Consider the following 16137-nt stretch of genomic DNA (forward strand, 5'->3'; position numbering starts at 1 on the left):
GCATGTGATTGATCACTAGGATAAGCAGATAACAATAAGAAAAACTTTAAAGCACTAGAAAAATTAGAAATATTGATCTGACGGTGGATAATTGGTGATCTCGGCTAAAGGACATTTTATATCCTAAGAATACCAAGTTATCATTTAATCCATCTGGGTACAAAAAAAAATGTTTCACAGTCCAGATGCCAATAAACTGGGTAAACTGGGTTATTTGCCTAAGTCTCTGTTGCCCTTGAGGAAAAGAAAGCATCTTATCAGTCTCTCCTTGAGAAATCATAGTGCACGTATACTGCAACAACAGAGTTGACATATTATCGTCAGCACGAATCATTGTCATCATTAATAGAAGTTCCTGTCACTGTCTTCCATTGGCTTAACCATAAAATTAATAGTCCATTATTGATTGAGGACAGTTTTCTATGCAGAGTCAACTCTTCTGACTTGAGTAAAAGTCTCCTTAAAAGTGAATCACTGTATTACATCATCCAGTAGCTGAAAATTCATCATCAGTACTACTAGTATGAGAAAATTAATAACAGTGATTTGACATAATTGATATTTTAAAGCATTAATGTATTAATGTAGCTTTTCTGGGAATCATTGGAAAAATAATCTAAGTGGGGCTTGAGTTTCTCTGCAACCATGTAATGATTGCCTTATTTTTCATGGGAAAAGATGAAGCTAACATACTGTTATTATTGCCAAATGCATTCATTTAAGTGTGTCAGGCTTCAGTGCTCCTTCCTAGAGATCGGCTACACATCTGCACTAAAAGAGGAGAATGCGCCATGTGTGTAAGTCTATTAGAAGGTTCTTTGAAAGAACCTGGAATGTTTTGTTTTGCCAGTGAATTGCTCAAAGACTTAAGGTGTGTATCAAAAGGACAAGGTGACGAAAAAAATAAAAATCATTTTCAAAAAGACTCCGGAAAAAAAAAAAAAAGACAAGGTGGTATGCTTGAAAAGACTTCTGTTTAGGATAATTTGAGGATTAAAAAAAGAAGAAAAAAGAGTGAAAAAGATAAAAAAAAAAAACCACCTTCAAATCCAAGAAAGTGGAAATGAGAAGGAATGAGAGAGAGGGGAGGGACAGAACTTTTTCACAGAATGAGAGCTAATACATGTAAAAAGTATGAGAGCATTAGAAAAATAATCCTAAATTTACTGATTCAGATAACAATTATTAATTGAGGCTAAAGCCACTGAATAAATAGCTGTAAGGGACCACTAATCTGTTCTGTACAGAGTGATTGTTGCCAGAGAGAAGAGGGTTTTCGGGGAGCAAGAAATAGTGAATGGGATCAAGAAGTACAAACTACTAGTTGTAAAATAAACAAGTTTTGGGGATATAGTGTACAGTATGAGGAATACTGCCAATAATACTGTATTAACTTGGTATGATGACAGTAACTAGATTTCCTGTTGTTGTCATTTTGCAGTATACACATGTCAAATCACTATGTTGTACACATGAGACTGATAGATGTCAAATATATTTTATTAAAAAAATTTGTTGGCAAGTTCCCATTGTGGCTCAGTGGGCTGTGAACCCAACTAGCATCCTCGGATCCTGCTTTGCTGTGTTTGTGGCGTAGGGAAGCAGCTACAGCTCTGATTTGACCCCTATCCTGGGAACTTCCATGTGCTGCAGATGTGGCCCTTAAAAAAAAAAAAAATGCTGTTGGAGAACAAGTTATACATGTGGTCTGATATTACCAGATATTATCTTTCAATATCAAAATTTATACTTTCACATTGAAGAGAATTGTTGGATACTGCCTTAACCAAATGCCTGAACTTAGCTTCATCAAGAGTGGGACAAAATGACATCATTCTGCCTCCTGATGTGATGCAGTAATTACCATCTTTGTAATTGAAAAATGATCTACCTTGAATTTAATCACGAGAAAGCAATCAGACAAATCAAGAATGTGAGACAGTCTATCAGACAACTGTCATGGGCTCTTGAAAAAGTCAATGTTAAAGGGAAAAAAAAGAAAGAATGTGACTTTTAAATTTAAGACGACTAATGGGTTATGCCAACTGAAAATGCAATGAATGAATGTTGATGGGATTCTGGGTTTAAACAAAGGGAAAAACATCTATAAAAGAAATGTTGGGGCAGCAAGAACAATTTGAATGTGACTAGTATATTAGATGACATTGTTGAATTAGATCTTAATTTTCTTGGGTGTGATAATGGTGTTGTGGTTATGCAGGAGAACGTCCTCATTTGAGGGATGTACATGCTGAAGTATTTACCAGTGGGAGCCTTACAATAAGTCTGCAACTTATTTCGAATGATTTACCGAGACAATTATCAACCAACAAATTGATAAGAGAGTGAGCATAGGTGTAGCAAAATATTAAAAATAGTAAGGGCATTCATTGTACTATTCCTTCAACTTTTCTGAGGTTTGAAACTTTCCAATATAAAAAGTTTGCAAGAAAGCTTTCTTTTATTTAGAAATGTCATTTCATGATTTTAAAAATGTTTTCATAAACATTAAAAAAAATAGTCCCTCAATGTCCCAAGGTTAAATATAATTATGAAAGGAGGTTGCTACAAATGAATTAATGTATATTAATTAACAGTATTTTTAAAGTGTTTTAGAAATGTACCTTGCACACACGGTGTGCTCTGTGAGTGTTTGATAGATAGAGATGTATACGTATATATACCTGGCCCGGGCTCACAATTTCTGTCCTGAAAAATAAATGAGATCAGAACACTCCAGCCTACAGCCATCAAAAGGCCAATGATCTGCAGAGGCTGTGACCTCTTTGCCAACAGTTCCCCCTCTACATCCTAGGTCTGCCCCTTCACTGAGTGAGCTGCAGCAGCAACAACACTCAGGGCCACTTGGCTGTCTGGAATCCTGCACACTTCCAGAAGGATGGGTAACATTTTTGACCCCATGTTTAATAAGCAACAAAAGGAGAGTAAAACACTTTATCCAAGCTCTGTCTCTTGGATTCTTGCAAATTCCACATCTTAAATCTACTTAGCTAAGACCTAGACAATCCAGGCAGGGTTGAACCCTGCCAGCACTGGTGAAGCAGAAGCCAGTGGTGTTTCCCACATTTCCTTGTAAGTCCGGTGTCTTCTGCACTTACTTTAGTTCCTCTGCCTTCCTTTCAGTGAAATCTTTTAAAATTTGGGAGGGTCACAATAAATTCAGTTATATTGAGGTATAAATTTCTACTAAATGTAATAAAATTCTCTCCAAAACTTTTAGCGTTTGCTTTATCTGGCTGACAAAATCTTAACCCAGGTGAGTGATGTTTTTAAGATGGACTTTAGGAAGTTAGTATGTTAAGTGTACCAATAATTTTGAAAGGACAGAGAATAGTCATTTCCAGTTCCTTGAGAGTCATATAAGCTGCCTTACCCATAAATGAACTAATTGTTGCTAATGTTCACTTTTTTATTTTCCTTTCCAGGGAACTGACAGAAGTCATTGATCTTTCTAGGTTTAAAAAATTAAAATACTTATGGCTGCATCATAACAAGGTAGTATGATATTTCATCTTTACATGGCTCTATAATTAAATTATTATCTTAATTTCATGTTTTTAATAAAACTAATCCTTAAATATATTACAATTTTATAACCCTAATTTTAATTTAGATAAGAAACTATATATATATATATTTACATACAAACTGGCATATTGAATAGCATGATTTGTGAAATGATATCAGACTGGAACTTCACTTTGTCTCCCATGTACTTTTAAAACTGCTTAGTGGGGGCTATTTCTTCCCAGGTTCCTGGAAGAAACTTGGGGGCAGTCTCTTGACTTATCTCTCTTATGTAGTTCAAATCTTACAGTCCTTTTTGAGTATAGTCATAGTCTCTGTTCAGAAATGAAAATGTGGAGATGAATATGTTAACTCATAAATGAGACTCCCTTCCACCTCCCATCCCTTGTCTAGCTAGGGTTGATTGCAGATGGCTACCTGCTTTCTTTATTAGTGAGGGGCTGTGGTTGGTGGTTTTCCTTCCCTCTCCCCAGTACCTCTGTCTTCTCAGGTTGGTATGAAATGGGGAGTATGGAGGCAGAGGAAAGGAGAGGGGAAAAACAAAGTTCTTACTTGATTTGCATCTTCTCTTATTAACATGATTAAAGTTTTTTTTTTTTTTTTTTCTCTCTTAATGGGTTATTCAGAACCTCCCCTGCTAGGCTTCTCCAACTCTCATGGCTCTTTGCTGGCTACTCCTGATTTCCCCTCTTGTATCTTGGTAGCTCTTACAGCTGAGCATCTTCTGGCCCTGACAAACTGCCCACTGGGGTAGGCTTCTTTGTAAAGTGTCCTAGATCAACATTCCTCCAATGGTCTGCATACATTTCCCAGAACTCGCAACACCTTTGTCCTGCTGTCAGAGGGATTCATTACCTCCCAGTTGTCACCCAAGCTGATATAGCTTCTTCAGGAAGTGCCAGACACTAAGCCACCATGTCCCCAACCGCAGGGAATGATTCTCAAGGTCACTGACTGGCCCTCGAAGTTTCTCTTAGAGGCTGAGCTTTATTTGGCAGGGCCCTCCCACTGCCTTCTCTGTAGTGGGGGCCTGAGTGGTACTTCAAGCTCCCTCCAAATCAAAGAGTAGGAATGAACTAAAATTCAAGACAAAACAACCATTATGCTTAGTCGTGTTAAACTTTCTAAAATTTGACTTTCCAACAGCTTGCATTTGATTTATTATAAATTGATGATCCAGTCTTAGCACTTTGAATTTAATCTTTCAAACACCAGCTGATTAAAAAATGATAATTTGATTATTCCAGCAGTAGCCTGCTCATCCAGCAATAGTCCAGATTCACAGCATTGAATACTTAAGCAGCCATGTTTATGAAAGTATTTCAGTATTACATTGCATTTTCCATCTTTATTTTTAACTAAGTAAGTAGAAAATATAAAATGTAAGTTATTCTAGTATTAAGTGCAAGCATGAGTTTCATAAGCTTGAAATAATTTCTAGGAGAACAAACACAAATACCTTTGAGGCCCAGGCAGCTAACAACTGAAGTGCAAAGTGCACTCACTACTTAAGGGCACACAAGTTCAAAACTCTTTTAAACACTCTGCCAAAAATTATCCTGGGTCACAGTGTGTGACCTCTGATTAGAAAAAGATGTAACTCCTTAAGCATGGGAAAAGTTTTTCATGTCTGTTCCGTGGGGTGTTCATTGTTCAATTTTGAAGGAAAGAACATGTACAAATGTTGGCAATTAGGGATTTTGTAATATTTTTTGGCTTTCTTGTGGACACTGTCCCACCTTCAGCCAGTCATTGAATTTTCACACAAGCGACTCAACGGATATATTATGTACTTAGGAAGGAATTGCATACACTGTTAACAACTGTACTTTTGCTTTTGAAGGGGGATTGATGGGGAAAGGGTGCTACAGAGAGCTAAATTCTGTTCCTGAGTTTGGTTATTTATATTCAACAAATTATATTATTTCCAAAATAACCATCACTTAACTTTGTTCTTTAAAAATAGACTTATTTAGTCCATATAATCCTTATTTCAAATAATATAATATTTGAAATAAGTTTTACTTGGTCATGGGATGAATGAATAAGCTAATGTGAGTTTTTCTATTGATCAGTAATTTACTGATTGCCAAGATGCCTGAGTATTCACACTCCTTGAAAAATTAAAAATCTCATTCAGGATACAAGATGCTGATGGACGTGTTAGCTATAATAGTACTTCATCAAAATTCATATGTAAAATTTTGATTATTAGTTTTCTTTAAAAATCTAGATTACATTAGGTTGGCCAATAAGAACTTACTGTGCTAGTATAGAAATGGTATGGAAAAACATGGTGAAAAACATCAATGTTGACAGAGGAATGTAAATATTTAGAATTATAATGCAAATGTGATGGTACCTGCTTCAGTGATAGAATTAGGAAGGACAGAGAGAGAGGCTGTGCTCCCAGTGAGGGCATTATGGTTGCAAAATGCCTGGAATGGAATGAGAGAAAGCAGTGGTTTGGGGAAACAATGAATGAATGTAGTTTGGAGCCTCATATGCTAAAAGGGTGCACACTTCTCCCCATTTTTACCTAGTGGATAATAAAACTGAGCTTCTGGTCTGACCCTGAACCATCATATTAAATGGGTCCAAGTTGTTTCTAAGGACTTGCAATGCCCCAGCTTTCCCAGGTTTGTTCAGGCATCCCTGCTTCCTCCATGAAGCTCTCCGAAGTATGTATTGGGTACATACTCACTGGTTTTACAGTTCCTCTCTTTCTATGTCATCTTTGGAAGGCAGCTGCTCTTATGTGCAAATTAACTGATCTTGTAAAGACACCCTGACTGGTCTTATTTTCTAGTAAGCCTGACTAAGGGAACTTTAGCTCACAGTTCATCTTTTTCAGCTTTTCTAAGCTGGGTCTGCTCAGATGACTTATCTAAGTGATTTGTATTTTATTCTACAGTTTCAAATGGTCTATATAGATTCAATCTATTTGTATTTTGTCCCATTGCCTCAGAATGTTTCTTACAAATATTTAATAATAAGCTTATAATATTAGCGCCACAATTATCGTATTTCTAGAACTAGCAGTACTTTGGTTGTTTCATTTGTCGCAGATTACTGTGGCACAGATAAGAAAAGCTGTATATAATGTATAATGTCTCATTGAGCAATTGTCCAAAATGGATTCTGAACTTCTGACATGTAGCAAAAACTGATCAGTTGACAAATTTTACAAGCTAAATTTAAATAAAAATAACTCTTCTGGCAAAGTCATTGTTTATAAACTTTATCATCTACAAAATAATCAAGATACTTATTTATAATAATGTTTTTCCACACTAAAATGAGCAAAGTCACTTTAAGATAAAGATTGTGAGTTCACTCTTATATGTCATAAAGGTGTTATTTTTTCCTATCTCCCAGACTTGCAGCATATGTTGAGAATCTGGTAAATAGCACAAATTTATATATTTTAGAAAGAAATAGTGATGTGCAAAATTAGCAAATCACAATTTTAAAATTGAAATAATTATTTTTAATGTATAGTTTTATATATTTGTAAAAAAACTCTTTGAATAACATTACTTTTTGCCAGGTAGCTTTGCAACATGCAAATATTAGTTGGTTCCTTCAGTCATGTTTGCATACATGTAATCTATTTGTTTGTTTATACATACCATACGTTGTTTCAAAAAATGATTTAGAGCAGCACAACCCCCATGCTAGCGCATAGGAGCAATTAAAGAATAAAATGAACAAACATGCATTCCATATAATTTTGGGCTCTTACATGTTTCTGTTACCTCAGGGTGATATTAATTATATCTCTTATGTCAACTTTGTTGAGAGAATTTTATTTTTCCAGATATTTAAAATCTTTTCAAGAAAGTAAGTCAACATAAATAACCTAAATAAAACTTCAGGAGTTCCCGTCGTGGCTCAGTGGTTAACGAATCTGACTAGCATCCATGAGGATGCGGGTTCCATCCCTGGCTTTACTCAGTGGGTTAAGGATCCAGTGTTGCTGTGAGCTGTGGTGTAGGTTGTAGACGTGGCTTGGATCCTGCATTGCTATGCTGTGATATAGGCCAGCAGCTAGAGCTCTGATTTGACCCCTAGCTTGGGAACCTCCATATGCCGCGAGTGCAGCCCCAAAAAGAAACAAAACAAAACAAAACAAAACTTCAATGCTTGTATCTAGTTGTGATTTTAAATGATTTAGCCAAGAAAGGTAAAATGTTTTGTTTTTTTTTTTTTGGAAAAAAAATAAGAATTTCAAGAACATGGGATAGAGGGGAAAACATGAAAATGAAAGTCTGCTTTCTATAGAAGTAATTATTTCTGAATATTTTTAAAGTGTAGATTTTGTTCCAGGTATTACACATAAATTTTTTAAATTTTTTATTGAAATACAGATTTAACAATGTTGATATCGTAAAATAAAATACAATGTTAGTTTCAGGAGTACAGTAAGTACATACATCCATTCTTTTTCAAATTCCTTTCCCATTTAGGTTATACAGAATATTGAGTAGAGTTCCCTGTGCTAAACAGTAGGCCTTTATTGGTTATTTATTTTACACTGAGTAGTATGTATACATTAATCCCAATCTAATTTATCCCTCTCTCTACCTCCCCTTTGGTAACCAAAATTTCTTTTCTATCTCTGTATGTCTATTTCTGTTTTGTAAATAAGTTCATTTGTATCCCTTTTTTTAATATTCCACACAAGCAATATCATATGATATTTGTCTTTGTCTGGCATAGATAATTCACATAGTGTGATAATTTCTAGGTCCATCCATGTTATTGCAAATGACATTATTTCATTCTTTTTATGGCTGCGTAATATTCCATTGTGTATATATATCACATCTTTACCCATTCATGTGTTGATGGACACTTAGGTTGCTAAATTAATGTACAAAGGAATGCACTATTTTTACTTATTGGAGAAGAACATCGTAAAAATTAACTTAAAAATCCTAAAAGTATATTGAAATTTTTTTTCTCCTTTTATAATTAAGTGTATATTGTTAAAATCGTTCCCAACTAATACTTAGAGTTTTATATAAGTTTAGGGGATATTGTGATTTCAATACTCAAACATTCAATAATATACTTTCAAATAACACCTAACTATAGAATTTTTCAATATTTTATCATGTCCTTTCATCTATGGTCTATCTAGATGTCTTTGCCCCCAGGTGTTTCAACCTTGGTACTACTGACCTTTTGAACTGAGTAATTCTTAGTTGTGGGAGCTGTCCTGTGCATTTGGGGATGTAGGGGATAGTACCTACAAGGCTCCAAACCTCTCTGACCCCATTACCTGCCTTTTCTCCCAGCTCACTCTGCCCACAGCATCAGGCAGCCTGTTATCTCTGGCCTTATGCTCTGGCTAGTCCCCAAGTGCTCCTCCTACAGATATTCTAGTGGCCTACTTCCTTCCCTTCACTAAGAATCTATTTGGGAGTTCCTGTTGTGGCTCAACAGTAACATACACAACTAGTATCCATGAGGATGTAGGTTTGATCCCTGGCCTCGTTAAGTGTGGTTAAGGATTTAGCATTGCCGCGAGCTGTGGTGTAGGTTCTGCCGTGGCTTAGTTCTGGCGTTGCTGTGGCCGTGGGGTAGACTGGCAGCTACATCTCCCATTTGACCCCTAGCCTGGGAACGTCCATATGCTGCAGGTATGTCCCTAAAAAGCAAAAAAAAAAAAAAAGAGAGAGAGAGGGAGAATTTGTTTAAATATTACTTCCTCTGTCAGGCGTACCCTGAATGTCCTTATAAAATATAACATCATCTCCCTGCTAGCACTCCCAATCTCCATGCTTTGTCTTTTCCCACAGCACTTATAATTTATTTATTGTATTTATTGTTTGTTTACTCTCTCCCCACTAGGAAAAAAACATGGATTTTTGTCTGTTTTGTTCACAGCTATAACCCCTGAATTTAGCACTGTGCTGGCACATAATAGCTGCGGTCTCCTTCTCTGCCACCATGAGATTTAACATTAAAACGTCTCCACTTCTTTGCCCTACTAGTTCTTGAATTGAAGTTCAGAGTGCATGCATCAGAGAACACCTTCCCTAATGGGGAGTAGGTTCTGATTCCCACCAAAGCTCATTAGATGAGGAATTCCTTGAATTGTGTGTGTGTGTGGGGGGGGGGGGGAATTCAATGCTAGGAAGCTAAAGAGTAATGACTAGTGTGTCCTGTTTTTCATTAGAAAATGTTTAAAAAGATGAGAATTAAAAGAATAGCACCAGAATCTACATATATAATTCCTGGTAGAATCTGGAGCAGAATAAATATTTAATAAGTGGATGTTGAATGGAGAGCTCAGGTACAGTTATAATCCTGTCGCTAATCAGATGATAATATTTAGCAAATCACAAAATCTGTCTAGAGTTCTGTTTCTTCTTATGTAATATACGAGGAATTTATTCTTCATAACTACTTTAAGGGCTCTCAGGATAAAGAAAGGCAGTGGCATATGTGAAGTATTGAACAAAGAAAATCACACATAGTAAGCACAGAATGAATATTAATAACCTACTCTTTTTAAAAAATTGTTTTGACAGCTGCATGTCTTATAATCATTCAAGGAATTAGCTAATTCTAAAAGTTAGCAATATTTCCCCACACCGTTCTCTTAGTTTTTCAGTCCTCATATGCAACAACTTTCAATTCTTTTAAGTAAGCTTTTGTTATTTTATCAGTGTCTCAAAGTCACATGCTGGTTTTGGTGCTAGTTGATTTTTCACTTTTATGCAAGAGCTATTCAGTTTCCACAAAGAAGAGAACTTAATTCTTTCTCTTTCCTGCCCCCACTTCCATACTTTCCACACCCACACGTACTTTCCATTTCCCATTCCCTGATATAGCTATATTGTTATTTTGGTTGAATCATATTCACTGGTTACATTGTTATGATAATTTGTGTTCTCCAGAATTAAGCCATGTATTAAGATCTCTTTATTTTTCCTTTATTTTATTTCCTCTACTTTCCTGAATTTTGTACTTGTGTGATTCCATAAGTACCTTTTTGTTATGGGCTGAATTCCCCCAAATTCATATGTTGAAGCCTTAGCCCCTAATACCTCAGAATGGGATAAGGCCTTGACAGAGGCAGTGACCTTAAAAGGGAGTCATTAGGGTGGGCTCTAATTCAATATGACAGGTGTCTTCATAGGAGGAGGAGATTAGGATATGGAGAGAGATGGGGGGAGAAATAGACGTGCACATACAGAAAGAAAACCATGTGAAGATGCCAGAAGATGGCTATGTACAAGCCAAGGAGACAGGCCTCAAAGTCTTGCCAACACCTTGATCTTGGACTTCTACCCCAGAGCTCTGAGGAAGTAAATTTCTCTTGTTTAAGCCACCCAGTCTGTGGTATTTGTTATGCAGTCCTAGCAAACTAATACACTCTTTGTTGGTTACTATTACTTATTCAACCCAAACTCTCTGCCAATTGACCAAATCAATTCAAGGTATTCATTCAGTTATTTTCTTCTTCTTGAAAAAATCTGAGCAGAACCTTCCAACTTGTTCCACTTTGGACTTCCTGCCCTGTGTACCTGTGTGCAGAGTTTTAACCATCCTTCATCACCATCCTGGTCATTCCCTTTGCTCTCTATTGTATTTTAATGCCTCATCTATTAAATTGTGTGTCTTTCATTTTTCTGAACTACATTCTCCAGTGGCTTCCTGAAAAGTGGTTCCATGCGGTGATTTTTTTAAAATATTGTACAAAAAAATAATAAAATAAAATATTGTACATGCCTGCAATTGTGTTTGTTCAGTGCTCATATTTTTTTTAATTTATTTATTTTTTTGTCTTTTCCAGGGCCATGCTCATGGCATATGGAGGTTCCCAGGCTAGGGGTCTAATCAGAGCTGTAGCTGCTGGCCTGTGCCAGAGCCACAGCAATGCAGGATCTGAGCCATGTCTGCGACCTACACCACAGCTCACGACAATGCCGGATCCCTAACCCACTGAGCAAGGCCAGGGATTGAACCCGAAACCTCATGGTTCCTAGTTGGATTCGTTAACCACTGAGCCACTACGAGAACTCCTCAGTGCTCATATTTGGATCAAGATTTTGGCTCATTTGCTGACAGAATCCTAGGTTAGAGATGAGGCGTCACTCCACTGTCCTCTAGGTTTCAGGGTAGCTATTGAGGAGTGTGAAGCCATTCTAAGTACTGATTCCTGATCCTTGAATACGGCTTCTGTATGTATGCATGTTTTCTGTCTGGAGGGCAATGTTCTGACATTTCCCAGTGATGTGCCTTGATATGGGTCTGTTTTCATCTCTTCTGCTGAGTTTAGGGAAATTTCAATCTAGAAACTCATGTTTTTCAGTTTGGGGAATTTTTCTTGAAGTATATTGCTGGTTTCCTTCTCTTCTATGTTCACTGTTCTTTCTGGGACTCCTATGCTAATGTTGAACTACTGAACTAGTCTTCTAATAGTCTTTTATTTTCTCTTTCTTTTTCTTTCTTTCTTTCTTCTTCTTTTTTTCTTTTTGTCTTTTAGGGCCACACTGGTGGAATATGGAGGTTCCCAGGCCAGGGGTCAAATCAGGGCTGTAGCCACCGGCCTATCCCACAGCCACAGCCACAGCCACACCAGATTTGAGCCATATCTGTGACCTACACCACTGCTCATGGCAACTTCAGATCCTTAACTGACTGAGCAAGGCTAGGGGATTGAACCCCCATCCTCATGGATGCTAGTCGGGTTCGTTAACTGCTGAACCATGACGGGAACTCCTCTTTTTTTTCTCTGATCATTTCTTCAACATTCGCTTCCAAGTCTCCTATTACATTTTAATATCTGCTTTCATGTTTTTAATTTCTGAGGGCTATTTTACCCCTCTAAATGTTGTTATTATATTACCTTTCTATATAATAAGATTATGTTATAAAGACCTGGCTGCCAGCATTCTGAGAGCCAAGCTGGGGAAATAGGACTGGGAACTCTCAACATACCATATACAGACATTTCCTAAACCTTCCAATAATCAGTGGGAACCTCTGGATTTACCTCTGTCTAGTGTCTGCTTGTCCAGGACTCTGTCTTTTATCCAATAGTAGGAGAGGTCCAGTTGCCATGTGGTTATACTGGGAACATTCTTGAGAAATAGAATTGCTTCTTAGAAAGTTTTCAGTAATGCTCATTTAATCACCTCCTCTTTACCTTCTCTTCCAGTCACTGAGTCTTTTTAGAATAGTGTGGTATAAATATTAGGTTGTTTTCTGGTTTAGAATTTGGCTTTCTTATTTATTAATTCTATTACCACTAGACTGTGTGGTTTTCAGCTTTTGAAACTGTATTGTTATGGTCTAATTTTCTGTTTTCCCTGTCCTTATGAATGTACATCTTTTAAAAAATATTTTATTGCATTTTAGATGAATTTTTCGATGGAAAAAAATTAGATATGTGTTTACAATCTAAACCTTTAACCGGAAGTCATTTTCCTCACCTACACAATCTCATGTGTATAATTCTGAAGTTTCCTTCCCAGTCTAGAGTTCTGTGGTCTTGTTTCACAATAATAGAAAAATTTTGAAGTCATTCTTTATATTCATGGCATTATTTCAATGTAGTGAACATAGTCCCTAAAGCTGATTTTATAAGCTGGTATTTTAGGAAATTATTATGGAACATAAGTTGAAGGATACTCAGAAGTCTTCTCACAATGCAGTGTATATTCAAATTGACCTGAAAGTCAACAATTAGAGACTCATTGATCACAATCCCCTAATATCCCTGAGATGGCAATCTTGAGGCCTATCAACGATATAATAGTTTACCTCTATGAATCTGCAGAAGAGACCCTAGAGTACGTTGAAAGGGCATGAACTGGGATGTTCAGGGGTAATAGGATGCCAGAAGGAGAAAAAGGAATGCTGAAAGGCAAGGTGGAAGAAGCCAAGAGCAAGTACTCTTACTTGTATATGATGTTACTTAGCACCAGTGTTGGGTAGTTGTTTTAGTTTGGATTGATTGGCAGTCATATGCATCTGTCTAGGTTCTTCAGGAAGGTCATTGATAAAATATAAGGAAAACTTCCTAAGGGGTGGAGACATGATAGAGCAGTGCCTGCAGGATGCAAAGTTAGCTTGAGATAGGGCAGCCAGGTTGGAGCAATTTTTGAAAGAAACCCAGATCACTTGAGAGATCAAGATTAGATCAGGTGGGTGGGGCAAGTCAAGCCAGTGACTCAAGCTGGGTCTGGGAATAAGCTTGACTGACAACTCAGCTTCATACCTTGGGTGATAATAAACCTCAGTTGTTCCAACAAGGACTCTGGAGACTGAACCAAACTCAATATATACACACAGTGCATGCATATATATATATATATTTATTTATTTATTTATTCCAGAAAACATTAGTATTTTGCCATATATATGTATATTTAGGGATTATTATACTTCTTTTTTTCCATTTCATGCCAAATTATTTCAGTTTATTTTAAATATTTTTGTTATTGCTGAAATACTAGAGAAAAATTAATTTCTGGAATACATATTATGATATGATGTACTATGTGCCAGCTTTTGATTTGAGAGTCAGGCTTGGTTTGGATCCTTGCTCTGTCACCTTGAGAAAATTGTTTAGCTTCTCTGAGCCTTAGTTTCCTCCTAGGTAAGTAAGGGATAAAGCAAATAACATGAACTATTGTAAGGATCATATCAGATAATGCTGGTGAAAACATCGAGCTTACTGCCGAGCTCATAATAAGCTTTTAATAAATATGACTCTATCCTTGTCTCTAAATTATCAGTTCTCAACTAGGAGTGACTTTGCAGCCCCTCCTCCACCTCACACATACGAAGGGAATATTTGGCAATGTCTGGAGACCATTTTGATTTTCACAACTGGGGTGTGTGTGCTATTGGGATCTAGTGAAAAAGGACTAGGGATGCTGTCAAACATACTACAATCCACAAGCCAGCTCCTCCCTCAATCCCAACAAAGAATTATCTGGCCCAAAAGGTCAGTAGTTATGGAGGCTGAGAAATCCTGCTTTAAAAGAATGCCTCCTTAATTTTAAATTCACTCTGGCATAAATTTTTCCCCTTTAATACTTCAGTGGTTACCTGCAAGTGCTTTACCCTAAATGTAAGTGCTCTCAGCTCTATAAAAAATAATAATGGTTAAATAGTATATAATAATAGCTAGTATTTATTGAGCACTTGCTATATGCCAAGCCTTGAGCTAAGATATATGATTTGCGAAACGTCACATTCACTATAAATCCTATGTCAGTCTTTAGAATAAATAGTGTAGATTTTTCTAAATGGATAATTATAATAACATTTTAACAGTGGTTTGAGTGTCAGCACAATCAGCATGTCTTCCAATTCCCATGCCTACATCTTGAATCCAACAACTTGTCACACTGCAATGTCTATTAAGTCCTGTGAATCCTACCCTGGAATAACTCTCAATTCCCTCTACTTATATCTTCTCCCACTGTTATTACTCTACTCTGGGACCCAGATAGTCTTCTGAATTAGCATAACACCCTTTTATTCATTTCCTGCCATTATACTTACTCTTTCTTCTACACCATATTCTTCTCTGCCATTTTCTGTCTGAAATAAAACTGGGCAATAACATTACTCTGCAGGAAATCTCTTAATAGCTCCCCAGGGTCCTCATAATCTGGTTTTATCTCTTTCCACTCCATTCTCCCCATTCATTTCACCTCAGCAAATAGTTCAGTCTTAAAATTCCAGTAATCATGTTCCAAAGATGTTAATGCTCTTGGGAAAATTACTGTTCTATAATCAAGATGAAATTGAGTTTATTAGTATTCTTATGTTAGTGTGTAATGCAAGAGAAATCAAAACCTCAAAGAATTAAGTAACATTCTGTTAATATGTGGTCAAGTAGGCAACTGAAGAAAAATAAAAGAGAAAACTGGTGACTGGTGTTCTTTCTAGGCTGATGTTAGGTGTGGCTGTCATTAGATCAGGGAGTGGTGAGGAGAAGGACAGAGGATGGGAGTTGCTGTCAGAAGGCCAGCAAGAAGAGGAGAAAGGGGTAGGAAGCCAACTGGGAGCCAACCCTCACTGTGCTGAATGGTCCCTCCTACCTGGGGAAATACAGCTCCTCTCACAGCTAAGCAAAAGCTGAGGTGGAATTACTGCTGGTTCTCCTGTACCAGTGCTCACATAATTTGGTATAGATGAATCTGTGAAATAATAAGATGAGCAGGAGTTCCCCTTGTGGCACAGTGGTTAACAAATCCGACTAGGAACCATGAGGTTGCGGGTTCGATCCCTGCCCTTGCTCAGTGGGTTAACGATCTGGTGTTGCCGTGAGCTGAGGTGTAGGTCACAGACGCAGCTCGGATCCTGCGTTGCTGTGGCTCTGGCATAGGCCGGTGGCTACAGCTCTGATTAGACCCCTAGCCTGGGAACCTCCATATGCCGCGGGAGCGGCCCAAGAAATAGCAAAAAGACAAAAAAAAGACAAAAAATAATAATAATAATAATAAGATGAGCAGCACATGTGCTTTTTTTGTTTGTTTGTTTGTTTGTTTTGCTTTTTAGGGCTGCACCCTCGTCATATGGAGGTTCCCAGGCTAGGAGTCGAATTGGAAC

At 37.1% G+C, this 16137-nt stretch overlaps 1 protein-coding gene across 1 annotated transcript in view; it reads left to right on the forward strand.

Moving 5' to 3' along the window:
• LRRC72 (leucine rich repeat containing 72) overlaps nucleotides 792–16137 on the forward strand; it is a 33345-nt gene continuing 17999 nt past the window's right edge. The window contains exons 1-2 of the mRNA XM_021063959.1: nucleotides 792–871; nucleotides 3447–3516. Of these exons, the coding sequence (XP_020919618.1) occupies nucleotides 792–871; nucleotides 3447–3516 (150 nt within the window). The remainder of the gene's footprint in view (nucleotides 872–3446; nucleotides 3517–16137) is intronic.

The sequence above is a fragment of the Sus scrofa genome, chromosome 9, assembly GCF_000003025.6.
Source record: "Sus scrofa isolate TJ Tabasco breed Duroc chromosome 9, Sscrofa11.1, whole genome shotgun sequence".
NCBI classification, from domain to species: domain Eukaryota; kingdom Metazoa; phylum Chordata; class Mammalia; order Artiodactyla; family Suidae; genus Sus; species Sus scrofa.